At 51.6% G+C, this 19,177-nt stretch overlaps 1 protein-coding gene across 3 annotated transcripts in view; it reads right to left on the bottom strand.

Annotated features, from left to right (window-relative positions):
• Positions 1 to 19,177, bottom strand: part of ADA (adenosine deaminase) — an 81,279-nt gene that overhangs the window by 15,879 nt on the left and 46,223 nt on the right. The window contains exon 1 of one of the 3 annotated variants that reach the window (XM_043478916.1): positions 10,288 to 10,458. The exons of the other annotated variants lie outside the window; for them this stretch is intronic. Coding sequence (XP_043334851.1) covers positions 10,288 to 10,320 — 33 coding nt within the window. The 5' untranslated portion in view covers positions 10,321 to 10,458. Of the gene's footprint in view, positions 1 to 10,287; positions 10,459 to 19,177 lie in introns of those variants that run through there. 3 annotated transcript variants of the gene reach the window in all.

Here is a 19,177-nt window from a genome sequence, read left to right on the forward strand (position 1 = left end):
TTGTTTTTTCTTAAAAGATCTTCCCACAACCCCAGAAAGGGCACTAACTACTTGGCTATCTTGGTGATCCTATCCCGTATGCTCATCCCCACCAACGACACTCGGGACCCAAAGCAAAGAGCTTATAGACAGGGACTTGGGGACCAGCTCATCAGACTGGACTCCCAGCTCTGCCTCTTCTCCAGCTGTGTGATCTTAGACAAGACACTTGAGTTCTCTGAGCCTGTTTCCTCAACAGCCAAAAAGATTGCCTCCCTGTCCAAGAACAATTTAAGGATTTTAAAAAGGTGGCAGGTTCAGCCCACGGGCAAGAGCCCCTGCCTCTCGGCTAGGGTCTTTCGCACAGGCTGTTAAGAAAAGCAGAGCAGGTGCTGGGAGATGGTGGGGAAGCAACTGCCATCTCTCTGGAAGAGCTTTTCCCCAGCCAGGGAGAGACTCAGACCATTTTTAACATCTCTACCAGGGTGGAGCCTTCTCTGGAACTTGGGATTCTGGACAAGAAGTGGTCACCCTGGCTGGGGAGGGAGTAGTCAGGGACCCACTGGCCCAAGGGCATCCTGGGAGCACCCACATGAGCTGTCTCCTGTGCGGGAAACCCAGCCTGGGGCCCCCAGGGGGCCAGCAGGGCCAGGGCCGCCAAGCCCCCCATCAGCAGGATATCAGAGTAATCAGATCTCTCCGGAAGTCATTCAGCCGACAAAGAACCGACTCTGTCGCAGACTCTGCATCCAGTGAGTTGTTGGATTCCCCGGCAAGATGAATTGAATGCCCACTCAGCCAAAAGTTGATTGGATTCTCAAAAAGTACTCTGCCCTGGGAACACTGAAGGGTGGGGAACTGCCAACCAGCTGTTTGACCTTGGACAGGTGACCTCACCTCTCTGAGCCTCCAGTTTCTTTCTTCTTCTTCTTTTTTTAAGTCTTTATTGAATTTGTCACAATATTGCCTCTCTTCTATGTTTTGGGTTTTTTGTCCATAGGCAAGTGGGATCTCAGCTCCCTGACCAGGGATCCAACCCACACTCCCTGCATTGGAGGAGTCCTGGTCCCATGAGGCTTACAGTCCAGAAAGAAATACAGGCTTTAAGTAAATGTCACACTGGTGAATGCACAGTCACAAGCCAAGTCAGCTCCTGGGAAGCATGAACACAGACCTACCAAAGAGGTAACAAACAAAAGAACTCACTCAGCTAGAGGGCTGATGATGGTTTCCCAGAGAAAGCAGAGGTTGAGCTAAGAGCTAAGGATGAGATTTCCTAAAGGAAATCAACCCTGAATATTCATTGGAAGGACTGATGCTGAAGCTCCAATACTTTGATCACCTGATGCAAAGAGCTGACTCACTAAAAAAGACCCTGATGCTGAGAAAAATTGAGGGCAGGAGAAGATGGGGGCAACAGAGGATGAGATGGTTGGATGGCATCACTGACTCAATGGACATGAGTTTGAGCAAGCTCCCAGAGATGATGAAGGACAAGGAAGCGTGGTGTGCTGCAGTTCATGGGGTATCAAAGAGTTGGACATGACCTAGCGACTGAACAGCAACAGGCAAAAGCGGGGGTGAGCAGGAAGGCTGGAAGAGCATCTAGACAGAGGGAACAGCATGTACGAAGGCCATGCAGTGGAAGTAGAACATGGTGTGAGAGGGATTGAACACACGTCCTGAGAGGGGAGCACTGGTGGGACTAGAGAGGCTATAGGGGCACAAGGAGGATTGGGTTCTGATCTGAGAGTGACAGAGACATGGGTTTGATGCTAAAGAGGGCAATGCCTAGCTAGACAGCTGCAGTCAAGTTTTTGAATGATGATGGTGTCTCGGACTGGGATGGTGAGGCCGACATGCCAGGTGGACAGAAAGGGGTGTCAAGGAGGATGTTTCAGGTCAGGCCTGGGTGAGAAACGATTCTGACTCTGAGACAGAGAGCGCAGGAAGAGGATCAAGCTCTGAACAGGGAGGAGGGGTGGAGGCATGGGGAGAGAAGCGCAGTCCTTGTGATCTTGGGTATGTGAAGCAGGGACGCCGCTGAGACCTTCACGTGCACGGGGACTGAGCCAGCATCTGTGCAGGTCTGGAGCTCCCAGAGAGATCCAGGCTGGAGCTGTGAGTAGGAATACGGAGGCTGTGGTCTTGAATGAGCTCCCCCAGGGAGGGAATGTAGAGGAAAGAGCAGGAAAGGAAGCCTGGGCAAGCACCAGCGCCCAGTGGCTTACAGAAGCCTGTGAGCCTGGAGAAGAGCTGCCAGAGAGATGGAAGGGAAGCCAGGAGCGTGCGGGCTGCAGAAGGTGAGAGGTGAGCAGATTTCAAGAGGGAGGACTCCCCTCCCCAGCCCCTGCGGCTGGTGCAGGGGGCTGAATGGTGAGCCCCCCAAAAGACAGCTATATCCTAATCCCCAGAACACAGACTTCTGTACAGGGCAAAAGATGGGATGAAAAATCTTGAGTTTTTCCTGGATTATCTGGGTGGCTGCTGCTGCTGCTAAGTTGTTGCAGTTGTGTCTGACTCTGCGACCCCATAGACGGCAGCCCACCAGGCTCCCCCGTCCCTGGGATCCTCCAGGCAAGAATGCTGGAGTGGGTTGCCATTTCCTTCTCCAATGCATGAAAGTGAAAAGTGAAAGTGAAATTGCTCAGTCGTGTCCGACTCTTCGCGACCCCATGGACTGCAGCCTACCAGGCCCCTCCGTCCATGGGATTTTCCAGGCAAGAGTACTGGAGTGGGGTGCCATCGCCTTCTCCATATCTGGGTGGGCCCTACACCCAATCCCCTTTTCCCTCATGAGGGAGGCAGAGAGTTTTGAGAGACACACACGAGAGGAAGCAGCACTGGGACCACGGCAGCAGGTGAAAATGAGGTGACCGCAAGGGACACCTGGAGCCCCCAGAAGCTGAAGAGCTGACAAATGGTTACAAGAAGGTAGGAGAGGTTCCCTCTAAGGAGAAAATAGAGGAGTCAGCAGGGGGAAGGGACAAGGAAGGAGAGCTATCAGTCGCCTATCAGAGGGACATGCGGGCGTTAAGTGTCTGAATCAGATGGTGAGAGATGAGGCCAGAGAGAGAGTTAGGTGGGTGGAGGGCAGGGAGATCTCACAGGTCACAGGAAAGGGCAATCTGCTGAAGGGTTTCCCACAGGGCAGTCCTGTAAAAGCTTCCGCTGGCTGCTGTGTGGAAAACAGGATGAAGGAAGTCAGAACAGAGGACAGAGACCTGAGGGTGCGGTCCAGATGGAAGACGAGCCCCACAGGGAAGCCCGGCTGTAGCACCAGACACGGTACATGTTCAGGGAGCAGGAACTGGCTGGTTCCCCGGGGAAGGAGGCCTCAGGGAGCCCGCAGGATACAGGTGGCAAGGGCGCCCCAGGGGGGAGGGAAAGCAGAGCCTGCCTCTTGCGCCCACCCCCTGTGCTCTTCAGGGCTTCCTGGGAAGCTGCCCAGACACATTTCAGGGGAGGAACAAAGGCCAGGAACTGCCTGCACTGGCGGTCCATGCTCAGGCAGGCCTCCCACTGCACTTTCTGGAAAACAGGTGACCCATGAAGAAAGCTGTCAGCCTAAACCAGATGATAAGCAGGCACAAGCTCAGAGACAGCAGGGGTGGGGGGACCCAGCTCTGTCGGCCCCCTTCAGGGGAAAGAAATAGCAGTGACCTCCAATTTACCATCTCCTATGTTCTGGACCATCTATATCCATCATTTTATATCATCCTTGCTGGGAAAGATTGAAGGCGGGAGGAGAAGGGGACGACAGAGGATGAGATAGTTAGATGGCATCACTGACTTGAAGGACATGAATTTGAGTAAGCTCCAGGAGTTGGTGATGGGACAGGGAGGCCTGCGTGCTGCAGTCCATGGGGTCGCAAAGAGTCAGACACTACTGAGCGAATGAACTGAATATCATCCTTACAACCAGACAGATAGGGACCTCACTCCCATTTTACACATGAGGAAACTGAGGCTCACAAAAGTATCCAAGGATGCAGAGGCAGTGATGGAGTTAGGATTTGTACCCGGGTCTGAACTGAGCTCCTGTTCCACTGTCTCTGCAGGCCTAACCTCAGATGTAAGGAGCTGCTTACTGTTATCAGACCCTTTATTTCCTCTCATCTTTGCCCCTAGGCAAGCTCCTCAGGGGAGCTTGATCCATATTGCAGATGGGGAAATGGACTTGCCAAGCTGAGCTCAGAGAAATTCAGGAATCTGCCGGGTTACCGAGACCAACAGGGGCAGAGCTGGGGCAGAATCAAGCCCCTCCACCTCTAACCCAAGTCCTGCCCACTGGCCATACTACCTCCCGAGAGCTTGCAGCACACCTACAAAGGCCTCCTGAGTGCTGGGCTGGGGGGTGGGGTGAGGGAATCTCAAACCCCGCCCGCTGCACTCACTCTCCACGAGGCTGACTCACAGCGAGCATCTGACAGAACTGCAGGAAATCCTCCAGGTCTGAACAGGAAACATCCCCAGTTACCAAAAAATATTTACTAAGCCCCCCACCCCCAGGTGCCAGGCACTGTGGGGAACACAGGGAATCTGTGCTCTCAGGAGATACCAGGCAGGCAGGTGAGGCCCAGGAAGGAATCTGCACTCCCCAAGGTCCCTGGTGACTAGCGGTAGAGAATCCGCCTGCCAATGCAGGAGACCTAGGTTTGATCCCTGGGTCGTGAAGGTTCCCTCGAGAAGGGAATGGCTACCCACTCCAGGATTCTTGCCTGGAGAATCCCATGGACTGAGGAGCCTGGCGGGCTATATAGTCCATGGGATTGCAAGGAGTCAGACATGACTTAGCTACTAAACAACAACCACCAGAAAGGTGTCACACAAGGTGTCAGTGGCAGGGCCAGGACGAGGACCCAGGACTTGAACTCTAGGACCAGACACTCCCAGATCTGACTCCCACTCATGACTGGCCAGGCTGTCTACCTTCAAGGCACGCCTGAACTGAGACTACCTCTCCCCAGCGCACCCCACCCCCAACTCACCAAACATACCCATTTTGTTTTCATCTCCCTGACTTTTATTTTTATTTATTTATTTAATGTTGTAGGCCACATTGTGCAGGATCTTAGCTCCTCAACCAGGGATCGAACCCAGGCCCCCTGCATTGGGAGCTCAGAGTCTTAACCACTGGGACCACCAGGGAAGTCCCCATCCCACTGACTTTTTCAGTCCACCTACTTATCATGCCTGTGTCCCTGACTCTCAGTTCCCTTAAAGCGGGGACTCTGTGCTATCCTGCTGTGCCCCAAGTGCCTGAGACAGAGCCCCGCAGAGCAGGAGGTGCTCAGGAGGTGCTGAACAACTAAGTGATTGTTTTCTCCTCTCCTTGTCCTGGGTCAGCAGGGCTGTGTCCTCTCTCTGCAGCAAGGAAGGGCTGACCTGCTCGCCTTGGGCCTGGCAGAGAACCCAGATGGGGCAGAGTAGCCAGGGTGGCTTGACCAGCCCCCAGGACCCGGTACTGCAGTCAGTACCGGGAGGAGCCACAGGTGCCCATGACCCTTCTTAGCCCCACTCTCGGCACTGAGTTGGGCAACACCAGGGGTCAGTGCCCTCACACCACCACAGCCTCTCAGCCAATTTTTGGGGTGATGTCAGGAGACAGAGTAGCCTCAGGGCTGCCATTGTTTCAACCACACCTCCTCCAAGAAGTCCTCTGGGCTCAGCCCCATCTGCGCCTGTAGCCCCGAGGTACAGAGAGAAAGGGCCGAGCAGTCCCTCAGTGCCTCTGTGCCTGACTCAGGGCCCAGCTGAGCTCCCTGGGCCTCTGTGAGCTTCCCCAGGGGGTTTCACAGATGGCAAGGTGTGTCCTCAGCCAGGGGTCAACCTATGGGGCAACAGCCTAGGAACTCAGCGAGGTTACCCCCATTTTATAGATAAGAAGACTGAGGCTCAGTGAGATTTAAGAACTTGCCCTAGGGCACAGTCTAATATGTGCCACGCCCAGAAGCTGTTTGATTCTAAAGAGGGAGGTCGTAACCACCACAGCATACTCTATTCATCCTGCATGTCGGTGCTGAGTCAGTGCTGGTCAAATCTAAACAGGATAATTAATAACCATAATGAGGGTGATCAACAGCAGCCAGCATTGGCCTGCCCACTCACCCAGGCCTGCACTTGGTGTTTTAGGTAGGGCGGATACAAATATGATTTCCGTTTTACAGATGGGGAAACTGAGGCACAGAGAAGCAATCTCTTAAGAACCCCAGAGACTTTCTCTCCCCTGACCTTGCTCCTCTGGGGCCTCAGAACCTAAGGAGTGAGGCTGAGATGGCCCCCAACCCTCTCTAAATACAGGCTTGACCCTCACCTTGGCTGCCCTGGCCTTTCTTCTCCCCTGTCCAAATCCAGGCCCCAGTCCTACCCTTCTCCAGCCCAGGGGCATCCCCCAGGACAACAGGGCAGGCAGACAAGCTTCCTTCAGCTCCCAGGAGCCCTTCCCACGCAGGCCAAGCTCACCCTGAGGTCAGACGTAGACTCGGGGGGCTGTCTGCCCCGCCTGCCCTGCCCAGCCTCGCTGTGTGACCCCAGACACCACACCTCCACTCTCTGGCCCTTGCTTCTTCCTCTGTGAAGCACAAGGCTTCAGGAAACCCAACCTCTCGCTTCCCCTCCCTCCCAACTGCCACGTGCATTGTGACGGGTAAGGCCGGAGGGCTCCTTCCGGCCAGGCCGCATTTTTCTTTTAACAGGTGGGTCTCGTAACAGCAAAGCCCCAAGAGCCACAGCGGTGCTAAGCCAGCGGGCTCTGTGGCCGGAAGACGAGAGGCGTGAGTGAGAGCTGCAGGTGCAGGGGGAGAGCCCCCGCAGCCCCACCGCGCTCCCCAGGGAGGAAATGCACCCCCGGGGACCTCCCGCCAGCCAGGTGCTTCACCGGCCCCAGTCAGCATCCATTTCCCACCAAGAACTGCGTGACGCTGGCTTTATCAGCCCACTTTACAGAGAAGGAACCTGGGGCTCAGGGAACTGTCCACCAGAGCCCTTGTAGCTGCTAAGTGGTGAGGCAAGGATCCCTGCTCAGTCTGTCTGAAGCCCACGACCACCCTGATTCTAACTCCGCCCCCGCCCCCACAAAGTGGGGTGTAGATCTGCAAAGCAGTTAACAGCATCTACCTCCATCTTGGGTGGGTCTGGGTTCATGTCTAGCTCTGCTGTTTTCTGGCCGTGTGACTTTGACAAGTTCCTTCCCCTCTCTGAGCCTCAGTCTCCTTATATGTATATGAAGATAATAACAGGACTGTATTTCTTTTTTTTTTTTTAATATTTGCAGCATATATGTCCACATTTCCCTGACCAGGGATCCAACCTGCGCCCCCTGCATTGGAAAGTGGAATTTTAACCACTGGACCGCCGGGGAAGTCCCATAATAGGACTTACTCTAAAGGACTGCTGTGAGCATTAAATGAGTTAATATACACAAAGCAGTTAGAACAGTGCCTGAAACAGAGTGAACATTCAAATAAGAGAAAGAAAAAGGTATGTTAGACATTGAGCCTCAATACTCTGCATGAGAGGGGGGCCTGGGCTGTTGCAACCCAGACTGGCTCCCTCCGCAGCCTACAGCTTCAAGGCTGTCAGATTTTGCATAGCATTGAACAAGCCACTTCACCTGTCATGCCTTAGTTTCATCACCTGTAAACGGGGACGAAAACATCTGCTTTGTCGAGCTGTCCAGAGGATTCTGCGAGATAAATCACCCAGGTGCCTGGTACCCACAAACACTCAAATGGCACATCGTTACTCTTATTACTGTGACAGCCGTGTATCAGGATCGCCCTCCATGGCACTGAACACCTGAGGGCCATGAGATTTTCCAGCCTTGCCTCCTGTGGAAACAGACTGATAAGGGCCACCCCTCCACCCACCTTTGTTCCTCCTCCAGTCCCCAGCAGGTGTTCAGGAAGTTATTTGTTGGAATAACATAATCAGAGCAGGTAGGCGGCTGCCTAGGATTTTGCTCCTCAAAGTGTGGTCCGTGGCCCAGCCATGTTAGTCCCTCCTGGGAGCTTGTTAGGAGCTCAGCATCTCAGGCCCCAAACCCAGATCTCCTGATTCAGAGTCTGAACACCAACAAGTGTCAGGTGACGTGAATACACTTGAAAATTTGGAAGACATGGCTTTGCTTTGCCTACTCCTGAGAAACCAAAGAACCCAGAGTGGCTTCTGTCCCAGAGAGGCCACAGCTGGGGCACACTACCCCCAGTGGCTTCGGCACAGGCAGTTCAGGAAAGCTGGCTAGGGCACGGAATTTTTGAAGCCAGCCCACCCTGGGCTCTAACCCCAGCATCACCACATCTTAAATGTGTGATCGTAGGCCTCATTAATTTCTGTGTCTCTCTGTTCATCTGTAAAATGAGACGACACCAGCTACCACCCAGAGTCACTGCTAGGATCAAGTGAATTAATGAAGTGTAGTATATTCAGAATGGTGTCTGGCACAGAACAATAATTCAACTCAATAGGTTCTAGCTATTAATTCTAGTGGTTCCCCATCCTGCACATGGGAAGGGAGGGAGTTGGCTCTGGTCACAATGGCTGAGATCCACACTCCTGGCTTCACTGACCAGCTCGGACACATTCCCTCCTCTCAATTATACAAAAGTATCGCATCTCACATACGTAGTGGGTGACACTCTATCTTCCCTCCCAAGCATTGCCTTTTAATCTTTGGACACCTCTGTTACAGGTGGAGCCCATTTCCCAGCTGCAGAAACTGAGGCCCAGAGAGGGGAAATGGCCTGCCAGCTTGAAGCAGAGAGGATTGGGAGAGGCCCAAATAATGGGCACAATAATAGTCCCTCCCTCACAGGGCTGTAACAGACGTGTTGTAAGGATCAAGCTGGTGCATATAGCAAGTTCTACAGAAGGGTCGTCTGTGATCTCTCTCCATAACCCCCATTTCACTCCCAGTCAAGAGGTTTTGTCTACTGCCTTGGGATGCATATTAGGGTAAGGTGGTTCTCCAGCCCAAAGGCAGGGGGACTCCCAAAGCATTGAAAACAGGGAATTCCCTGGCAGTCCAGTGGTTTGGCTCTGTGCTTTCACCAAGATTCCCCCAGGGGACTTCCCTGGGGGTCCAGTGGTTAAGACACTGCACTTCCACTGCAGGAGGCGTGGGTTCCATCCCTGATTGGGGAACTAAGATCCATCATGCTGCATGCACAGCCAAAAAAAATAAATTTACAAAAGGGGGGGAAGCCTTCAAAGGAACAAAACACTAGTGATGGGACATAGGGCATCCAGGTGAGCTGCGAAGGAGGCATGTGGATGGCAGATGTTCAATCCCAGTGCCTGAAACATCTGGCAGGAACAGCAGAGGCGTTTGCCCTCTGGTGGGGGGAGGGGGGGCGGGCATCAGAAGTGGGGACAAGGCTTTACCTCGTCAGAGTCCCCCTCCCCTTCTCCCCCACACCCAGGACTCTCACCCATGCTTTAGCGATACCTGCCATCATCATTCACACCTATTTCTCAGAGAGGCAAGTTGAGGCTGATGGCAGTTCCTTCCTCTGACCCCACCCAATCCGTCTCAAACCCTACAAGCTGATTCACTCTGCTGGACAGACTCCTGGGCTCGTTTCCCTGGACTCTCTCAGTGCTCCCAAGCCTGCCAAGTGGCCCCAGACCCTCCCTGACCCCACCATTCCCAAGACACCACAGCTGGTGGGAGAACGGACAAGGAATTTATCCCTTGGCGGCTAGTGGTCATGGCTTGGCCCAGAGTGAACCCTATGGGGGCCCAAGGCCTAAGGCCCATCCACCCCCTCTAATGTGGGGAGAGGGGTTACCTGTTCCCCCTTCCTACCCTTTCTGGCATGGCCCACTGCTCTCACAGGCACATCCACAAACCGGGGTTCCTTGGTGCTCACAAAACAGTCATAGTGTTGGAGCATAAAGCTGTTTCCATTCACCCTGCACTCATGTGTTGTTCACACTAGGTGCCTGTGGGTGTAGACACAGGGGCCGGTTTGACAGCCATGGTTCAGAGAGGTTAAGCCACCTGCCTAGGCTGCTCAGCGCAGGCACTGCTAGGATGCCCATTTGACAGACAGTGAAACTGAGACCCAGATGGGCCAGATCAGAGGCAGAAGCAGAACTTGGAGGCCAGCCAGGGGCGCCTCCAGATTCAGGACCCTTCCTGTTTCACTGCCTCTCATTAACCGGCCTGGAGGCAGGCAAGGACTTGAGCTGAGGGAAGAACGCGCCTGCAGCTACCCTCTTTGCTCCGGGAGCTGCGGATGCCCCCAAGCCCTCCAGCCAGACAAGGAGCCGGACCCCGGAACCCGAGCCCCCTCCCGCGCTCACTTTGGGCTTGTCGAAAGCTGGCGTCTGGGCCATGGTGCCAAGCGTGCGCCCCAGCGCTGCTCGCTCTGCCGAAGGAAGATGGGTGGTCCCCGCTGGGTCGATGGCCGATCCGCTTCTCCGGGGGCCCTCAGTGACCGCGGCCCGCCACGCTCCTCTTAACGGGGCCCGGCCCCGCCCCCACCGTCCGGGCCCCGCCCCGCCCCGCCCCCTCGCCGGAGCCCCCGCCCCGCCCCTCCCCATCGACCGGCGCGCTGCGCATTTCCTGGAATTCCTGCCGCTCGGGGTGGACAGATCCGAGTCCCCCTCGGAACCTTGACCGGCCCCATGTCTCTGGCCCGGGACCCCGGGTTGGAGCCACCTGTGGGCTCAGACTCCAGCCGCCTGGCCGGGCTCTGCGCCGGCCCGGTCCCTCCTGAAGGGTCACAGGACTGCCTGGGCGCCTACATGTGCCAGGCCCCAGCAGGAAACTGGGAAATCGGTGCGCTTCACAAACTTCGTGGGGCTCGAACTCTACCGGACAAGACACACGGTCATTGCAGAATCACACAACAGAAATGTATAATCAAGAAGCTTTAACGGGGACCAGTCGTGGCCGGCAGGTGGGGGAAGGCTTCTCCTGGGATCTTAAGGAGTTTATCAAGCGAAGGGGGGTGGGGGTGGGTGGGGGTGGCGCGGAAGAGGGCAGCCCGGGTGGAGAGGGCCTTCTGTGTTGGAGACCCCAGGGAGCTGGGGAATGAAAAGAGGAGGGGGCATACAGCAAATTCTCTCATAGGCATTTACCCTTGAGAAACGACCCACGGTACAGCCGGAGAACGCCTGCAAGAATGTTCCCACAGTGCTGTTTCTAATGGCAAAAACATTACAAACACCCAGATGCCCATCCCCAGGCGGGTGGGCAAATAAACTGGAATATTCACAGCGTGGAATATTATACAGCAGTGAAATTGAATGAACTTCACACAACAACACAGATCTATCTCACAAGCAATGCTAAATAAGTAGCAGAAAACTACATACACGATGATGCAACATCTAGAATGTTTGACGAAAGCAACACCCAAACTATGCATACTTAGACAAACAGGCATCAGTAGAAAAAAAGCAAGGGAAAATATTTGAGAAGAATGGTTATCTCAGGGGAATGGGGAAGGAGAGGAGGAGGGAGGAGCATACAGGTACTCTCAGGTTATTGGCGATGGTCCAGTACTTGGGTGGGGTGATGGTTCTGTTTCACTTCATTATAGAATAAATACAGTGACAATACATAGGGGAGAAAGAGGGGGTAGGAGAGTGGAGGACAAGGGGCCAAAGTCAGGCAAGGAGCAGATCACAAGGGACCTGTTGGATTTGGTGAGGATTTGGTCCTTTCCCCCCCAAGAGCACTGGAAAATCAATGGAGGGTTTTAAGTGGAGGCAAGATAGGATGAAACTTTCATTCAGAAGAAACATTCTCCAGCAGCTGCTGTGAAATTCAGAGTGTAGTCCTGAAATCATTAGCATCATAACCACCTAGGAGTCGATCTGAACCGCAGACTCTCAGACCCCATTCTAGCCCTCCTGAACTGGAATTTGTACTTGAATATCATCCCCCATGTGGTTCCTATGCAGATGGAGGGGAAGCCCGGGCTCGCTGCTGTGAGGGAAGGCACTGCAGAGGGGCCAGAGGAGGAAGGCGGTAGCGCAGTGATCTGAGTAGAGATGGCTGTGACCATGGGGAAAATCAGATTCAAGCCACATCTAGGGGGTAGGATCAATGAGGCTTGGGTTGAATTGTGTGCGACAGTGAGGGTGAGAGTGAGTCAAAAATGACCCTTTTTGACTCTATCACCCTAGAACCTCCCTGGCAGTCTAGTGGTTAAGACTCTGGGCTCCCAAAGCAGGGAGCACAGGTTATCTTACCTGATCAGGGAACTGTGATCCCACATGCCACACAGTGCAGTCAAAAAGTTTTTTTTAATAAATAAAACACATTTACTAGTGGAAAGAAAGAGTAAGACAACTATCTCAAATTAAAGTGAAATTAAAAAAAAAAAAATGATCCTTCTGATACATTATTGAAGCCAGAGAAGTTTTCTATAAGACCGTTTCCTGGCTTCTCATGTCACTTAGAGTGCACGATAATGGCTCCTATTTACTGAGACATACTTGAAGTCAGGTACTCTGGGAAGCACTTCATAAGCACCATCCCATTTAGTGTCTACAGCAATTCTGTGAAGTAGGATCAGATCCCATTTTACAGATGAGAACACTGAGACTTAGAGAAAGGAAGAGCCTGCTTGGCACACGTGTTGTATGTGAGGGAGCTAGGATTTGAATTTGAATCTGATTCTAGAACCTTCATCTGTACCTTATTACTGTGTCCCCATCACCTGTTATGACAATCCAGTCCCTCTCCAACATCAGTCTTGTCACTTCCCAGCACATTCCCCAAACACCAGTCAATCTGGATGGCTTTCTGGCCAGTGAAAGTTGACCCAATTCTTTGCTATTCCTCCCACTGTCCGATGGAATCTAATTTTCCTCCTTCTGTTCCTGCGCTGTGCTGAGTGACTTGTTTGATAGAACGTGATGAACGTGACATTCCTGGACTTTGAGCCTAGATCAGAAGAAGCCTTGAAGCTTCCACTGGGGCCTAGTGAACATTCTTTCTGGAAGCCCCAAGTCGCTATGTAGGAAATCCAACTGCCTTGAGACCATCACACTAAAGAATCCTGTATTATCACTTCAGTCCACCAGCCTTTTCATTGTCTCCACCAAGAAACCAAATACGCTGGTGGAGCCACGTTGCACCCTCCAGACCAGAAGAGCTGCCGGCTGAACCTGTGACTTCAGTCTTGCTGTGTGGAACAGAAGAATCACAAAACAGCCAACCCCGGGTCTGGGGTCCTGCCCTACACAATTGTGGTTTATAATACCTGGCTGTTATTTGGAGCCTCTGAGTCTCGGGGTGGATTATTAGGCAGCTGTAGATAACAGAAATGCTGACCCACTCCAGTCCCCCCAGTCTCTGCTCTTAGTTTATTCCACTCTGACATCTGGAAAAGCCTTTTCCTGGATCCTGGAAATTATCCAGATTATGCTTTCCATTCCGGTCAAATGCAAAGGAAAATGATCAGCCTATATGCTGCATTTATATCTCCTGTTTGCCCTCCCAGATGCATTTCCTGCCCTTCTCATTGCTGCTCTGTGCCAGGCAGCCTGACCATCGGCAGGCTCTCTTGCCCTCTGACTTCTGGTTGGATTTGGTCGATAGGGGGCACCACTAGGAGATCGGAAGGTGGGAGGAGGGAGAAGTCAGGATGTTTATTCCCTCTTTTCTGCCGCTTGCACAGTCCCTGGGTGAGCTCTTGTCTCTCTACCAGGGTCAAGGCTTCCAGCAGGTGGCTCTCTCCACACCATTCCGTCTCCAGGTTCCCTCCTGCCCCTTGGGCTACTGCACTGGCCTTTATTGATTTCCCGGAACTCTGCTTTCTGGGTTAGGGTCCCCCGCCTGCCCCTCTCCCCGGCCTTCCCCCACCCCAGCCCGGGCCCCAGGGCTTGAGATAAAAGAGTCAAAACACAAGTAGTTTGGGAAGACATCCCAGGAAACCCGGGGAGGGGAGGGCAGAAGTGACAGGATGTGAGAGGAGCGGAAACTTCCAGGCAGTTTACCAGGCGGGGCACCTGGACCTCAGCCCCTCAGGGACCTCGGAGATTGTACAGATGTGTCCCAGAGGCAACTCAGCTGAGGGGCGAGGAAGCTGCTGGGCTTATCCACCTACTGCATGCTGTCATTGTTGGGAGGGCTGCTCCAAGTTGTTAAGTTCCTGGTGCTTTTAGCTTGCTCAGGACACTGGCTAAGCTTACCCCCACAGTTAGAAAACCCCTGCAGGGGAAGAGTGTGGAGGGAGAGGGGGGCGGGAGAGAGAGGTGCTGACTCAGGTGTTAGCAGCAAGTAGCTTCTGGCATGTAGAGGTGATGGTGAGGGCATACAGGCAGTGTACTGACAGCTATGCCTACCTACCTCTTTGTAAATAATTCCTTTTTAAAAATTTTGTGTTTTTTCAGCTTTACTGCTACTGCTAAGTCACTTCAGTCGTGTCCGACTCTGTGCGACCCCATCCCTGGGATTCTCCAGGCAAGAACACTGGAGTGGGTTGCCATTTCCTTCTCCAATGCATAAAAGTGAAAAGTGAAAGTGAAGTCGCTCAGTCATGTCTGACTCTTCACGACCCCACGGACTGCAGCCTACCAGGCTCCTCTGTCCATGGGATTTTCCAGACAAGAGTACTGGAGTGGGGTGCCATTGCCTTCTCCGCTTTACTGAGGTATAATTGACAAACTGGTAAGATATTTAAAGGGTACGATGTGATGATTTGATATACATATCCATCATGAAAGGATTTCTCCCCATTAAGTTAATAATGCAGCCATCACCTCACATATTTACCTCTTTTTGTGTGTGCGAGAACATTTAAGCTCTATTCTCTCAGCAAATGTCAGCTGTACAATAGAATTATCAACTAAAGTCACCATATTACACATTAGATCATCAGACCTTATTCATCTTGTTGTTGTGTAGTCACTAAGTCACGTCTGACTCTTTGTGACCTCATGGACTGTAGCCCGCCAGGTTGCTCTGTCCATGGGATTTCCCAGTCATGAATACTGGAGCAGGTTGTCATTCCCTCCTCCAGGGATCTTCCCTACGCAGGGATTCTCTTCCACTGAGCCATCAGGGAAGCCTCATTCATCTTATAACTGAATGGGAATAATTCCCCTATTAAACTGTCCTTGATTACTCAATTTGAGTGAATCACCTGGTTCCTGCCGGAACCCTCAGTGATACAGGCTGGTGATGAATCTATCCACATTAGTACACAGTGGGTCAATGTCTACAGAGTTGGAGGAAGGATGGAGAGAGATACTCTCCCCCAAATTCATTATCCACAAAATTCATCATTCATGTGTGAAGAAAAGCAAGACCTATCCTCAAACATGCAGGAACTGTAACCCTCACATACCCTTCCTGAAAAATCTAGTTCAAGATTTAATTCCAGCCAACAGCAACACACACACACACACACACACAAAAAAAAAAAAAAGAGAAAGAAAAGAAAATGCAGAATTAATGAATAAGAATATCCCAATCTGAACCAACCCTGGTCAGGGGTATTATCTCCAGTTAAAGAATTAATTTGTGACAAAGAACATTGGTAACTTAGAACTACAGCACTAAATGTAACTGTCAAAGTTGTAAAGAGGGAAAGTGACATAATGAAAACAGATCTGATTTTCAAGGCCGGTGTCTTAGAGTTAAGGTAGCTACTGTAACGCATAGAGTGTTACAAATACCTGGTAAATAGAGGAGAAGAGTTTCTTTCGAGTAACAATTCTGGGTGGGCGGAAACTCTCCATTCAGTCCCTCTGGAACTCAGGCTGAATCTACAATATGTGGGTCTCAAAGTCACCCCGGGGGTCATCTTTATTAAGGCGCATTGGGAATTTTGAGGGGCCAGGCTCAGAAGCGGCACACAATGCTTCAGTCCACGCTCAGTCTCCACCCCTACAACTGGGTCCTGTGGTCACAACGGAGGGGAGACTGGGAAACTTAATCCAGTTTGGGGAGGAATGGAGAGCCAGGATGTGGGTGAGCCTCTAGCAGTCTCTGTGGGGTTGGGAATGCATCTTCCTGGAGGGAGCACCTTTGCTTCCCTTCCCATAAGACTTGTCATCATCCACATATCGAAGAGTCATGTGACCTTGTCTAACCTCACCAGCCAGCTGGACAGTCTTCAAAGGCAGGACAGTTTCAGTTTCCCCAAAGTCTCCAGCCCTGACGCAGGGCCTGTTGGAGAGTAGGAACTTGTTATATGTTGGTGCAGAGATGGAAGGGAAGTTTCAGGTCATTACTCACAAGCTCCTGAGATATGCAAAGCCCTCTACTAAAGCGTGATCTTGTGTCCAGTCCTTTGAAGGGTTCAAGCTGCCTTGGGTTAAGGGAAGGCAAGTCAAAGCACAAGGGAAAGGATTTCAACCCACAGGCAAATTAATCCCTCCCCACCCCACGGCCTCACAAAATACGTGTCACAGTAGTAGCTCCCATTTAATGAGCACCTGTTATGTGCTGGTCATTGCGGGAAGGCAAGTGGCTTGATCTCATCAAATCCTGCCAGCGGCCCGATAAGCTAAGCGATTAGTTCCATTTTCTGGGGCAGAAACCGAGGCTCAGAGAGGTGAGAGATGAAGCTGGAGTTTGAGTGTGAACACGCTAGGCCTCAGCCTGTGCCCTTGCCCTCTCTCGGCATCCTGAAGAAAGCGGGGCAGGCTGGGTGACAGCCAGGTCTGGAAGAGCCCTAGGTGGGCAGGTGGGAGCCCAGAGTTGGCATCCCATCCCTGCATCAGGCTCTGTCTATGTGACTGAGAGCGAGTCACCTCATTCGTTCAGCACAGAGTTCGCTGGCTGGCTCTGTACCAGACACACGATGTAGAGAGGGGAAAAAAACAAACCATTGTTGAGTTGGTTTGCTCACAGTGTAGCAGGGGAGCCAGGGCCCTTGGTTTGACACATGATAAAGGTCATTTAAGTATTTCTTCCTCTTCAGCTCTGTTGTGTTCCTCTGAGAAACTTCAAGCAAGGGATCCAGACCTCAGTGGTTGCAAACTCAAAGGCTGACAGGGCCAGCATGGAATGCAGACAGTCTGGAGTTTCAGGTCCAGTGCTTCCAGCTTTGTGACCTATGACTTGGGCAAATCCCCTTTGAGCCTCAGATTCCTCGTCTGTTGACTGGAGACAATACATACGTACATACCAAGCTCATAGAGTACTGTGTATATTGTTTTGTTGTTCAGTCGTTCAGTCGTGTCCAACTCTTTGCAGCCCCATGGACTGTAGCACACCAGGCTTCCCTGTCCTTCACCATTTCCCAGAACTTACTCAAACTCATGTCCATTGAGTCGGTGATGCCATCCAACCATCTGTGTGTGTGAATATATATATATATATATAGCCAATACTCTGGCCACCTGATGTGAAGAGCCTTTTCACTGGAGAGTCTTTTCATTGGAAAAGACCCTGATGCTGGGAAAGATTGAAGGCAAAAGGAGAAGGGGATGGCAGAGGGTGAGATGGTTAGATAGTGTTACTGATTCAATGGACATGTATTTAAGCAAACTGTGGGAGATAGTGGAGAACAGATGAGTCTGGCATGCTACAGTCCATGGGAACTGGACTGTACATGTACAGGGAACATGTACAAAGAGTCAAACACAGCTTAGCTACTGAACAACAACATATGTGTATTAATATATACCTAGCTCATAGGGTTTCTATATAATATAGGATTGTGCTCTGCTTAGTCGCTCAGTCACGTCCAACTCTTTGCAACCCCATGAACTGTAGCCCGCCAGGCTCCTCTGTCCATGGAATTCTCTAGACAAGAATACTGGAGTGCGTAGCCATTCCCTTCTCCAGGGGATCTTCCCAACCCAGGCATTGAACTAAGGTCTCCCACATTGCAGGCAGATTCTTTACTGTCTGGGCCACCAAGGAAGCCCCAAACTGCAATTTTAATATTCAAATTGTGCTCAAATAGCTCCTGATTTTAAAGACTCTGTATGAGCTAAAGAAAATATCTTGAGGCCAGATTTTGTCCCTGGCCCTGTGGATTCCATAACAGCCAAGTTCTCTGCTGATTCTCATCTTCTAGGATCTCTGAATAGGAAAGAGGACAACAAGGGAGGGATTGCTCCCAACTCGAGTTTACAGGATTGGGATCAGAGGAGAATCCTAAACAGAAAATCCTAAATTTATAGTAGCCAAAACAAGAAAGAAGTTTATTTCTTTGTCATGTGAAAGAAGCAAAGGTGGGCAATGCAGGCTGGTGAGGCAACTCCATGAAGATGGTTTCTTCCATCTCTAGCAAGTGGCCTCTTTCCTCATTGCCCAGTATGGCTGCTGGAGCACTGGCCATCACATCTGCAGCCCAGAGAGCAGAGTGGCGAAAGACCATTTCTCTTATAAAGATAGTTCCTCACTTGCTCACAACACTACTATTTATATAGTCACATGGCCATATCTAATTGCAAAAGACACTGGAAAATACCTTGGAGCTAGGAACAAGATAGCTATCTAAAAAAGAGATTGTTAATGAAGAAGAAGAAGATAGTAGATAGTAGAAGGCAAATAACCTAGTGTGTGAGGAGGGCATGTGACTAGCTGGAGAGGATGTTACCAGGCAGTCAGCCTCTGCCGCCCACGTGACCTCTTCTGCCTCATGTCTTTGAGCCTCTTTCTGACTCCAAGAAGAAAATTAGAGAACCAGACAGAGAGAGGCCAACTGAATACAATGATAGCAACAGCTCACCCAGGACCTGCTATATTCCCTGCCCTTGCTGAGCCTTGTAAGAACATCCTCTCAGGTCATTCTCTCTCCCAAGAGGCAGCCTTCTGCTCCAGAAGGGAGGGGTCATGTCCTGCCTGTACCTGCTGTGGTAGGAGAAATCCAGTTGTCCCACAGACAGTTACTAACCAGCCTTTCTGCTTTTATCTGCTCTGCATCTCAGCCTTTGAAGATTCCCGGTTCCTCCAACCCCTGAGCCTTTCTGAGGATCTTAAATTGTCTTGTGTCCTGATGAAAGTGAAAGTGTTAGTTGCTCAGTCATATCTGACTCTTCATGACCCTCCTGGACTGTAACCCACTGGAGTGGGTAGCCATTCCCTTCTCCAGGGGATCTTCCTGAGCCAGGGATCAAACCCAGGTCTCCCACATTGCAGGCAGACTCTTTACCGTCTGAGCCACCTGGCTTCCCCTAAATTGTCAGGTTTTAACCTCTCGGGTTTCTTAAGTCGGTCCCCACTCACCATCTGCTTTCCAACTTACAGAATGTGGTTGACTCTTCAGATCTGCTA

This window comes from Cervus canadensis, chromosome 10, assembly GCF_019320065.1.
Source record: "Cervus canadensis isolate Bull #8, Minnesota chromosome 10, ASM1932006v1, whole genome shotgun sequence".
Lineage (NCBI taxonomy): Eukaryota > Metazoa > Chordata > Mammalia > Artiodactyla > Cervidae > Cervus > Cervus canadensis.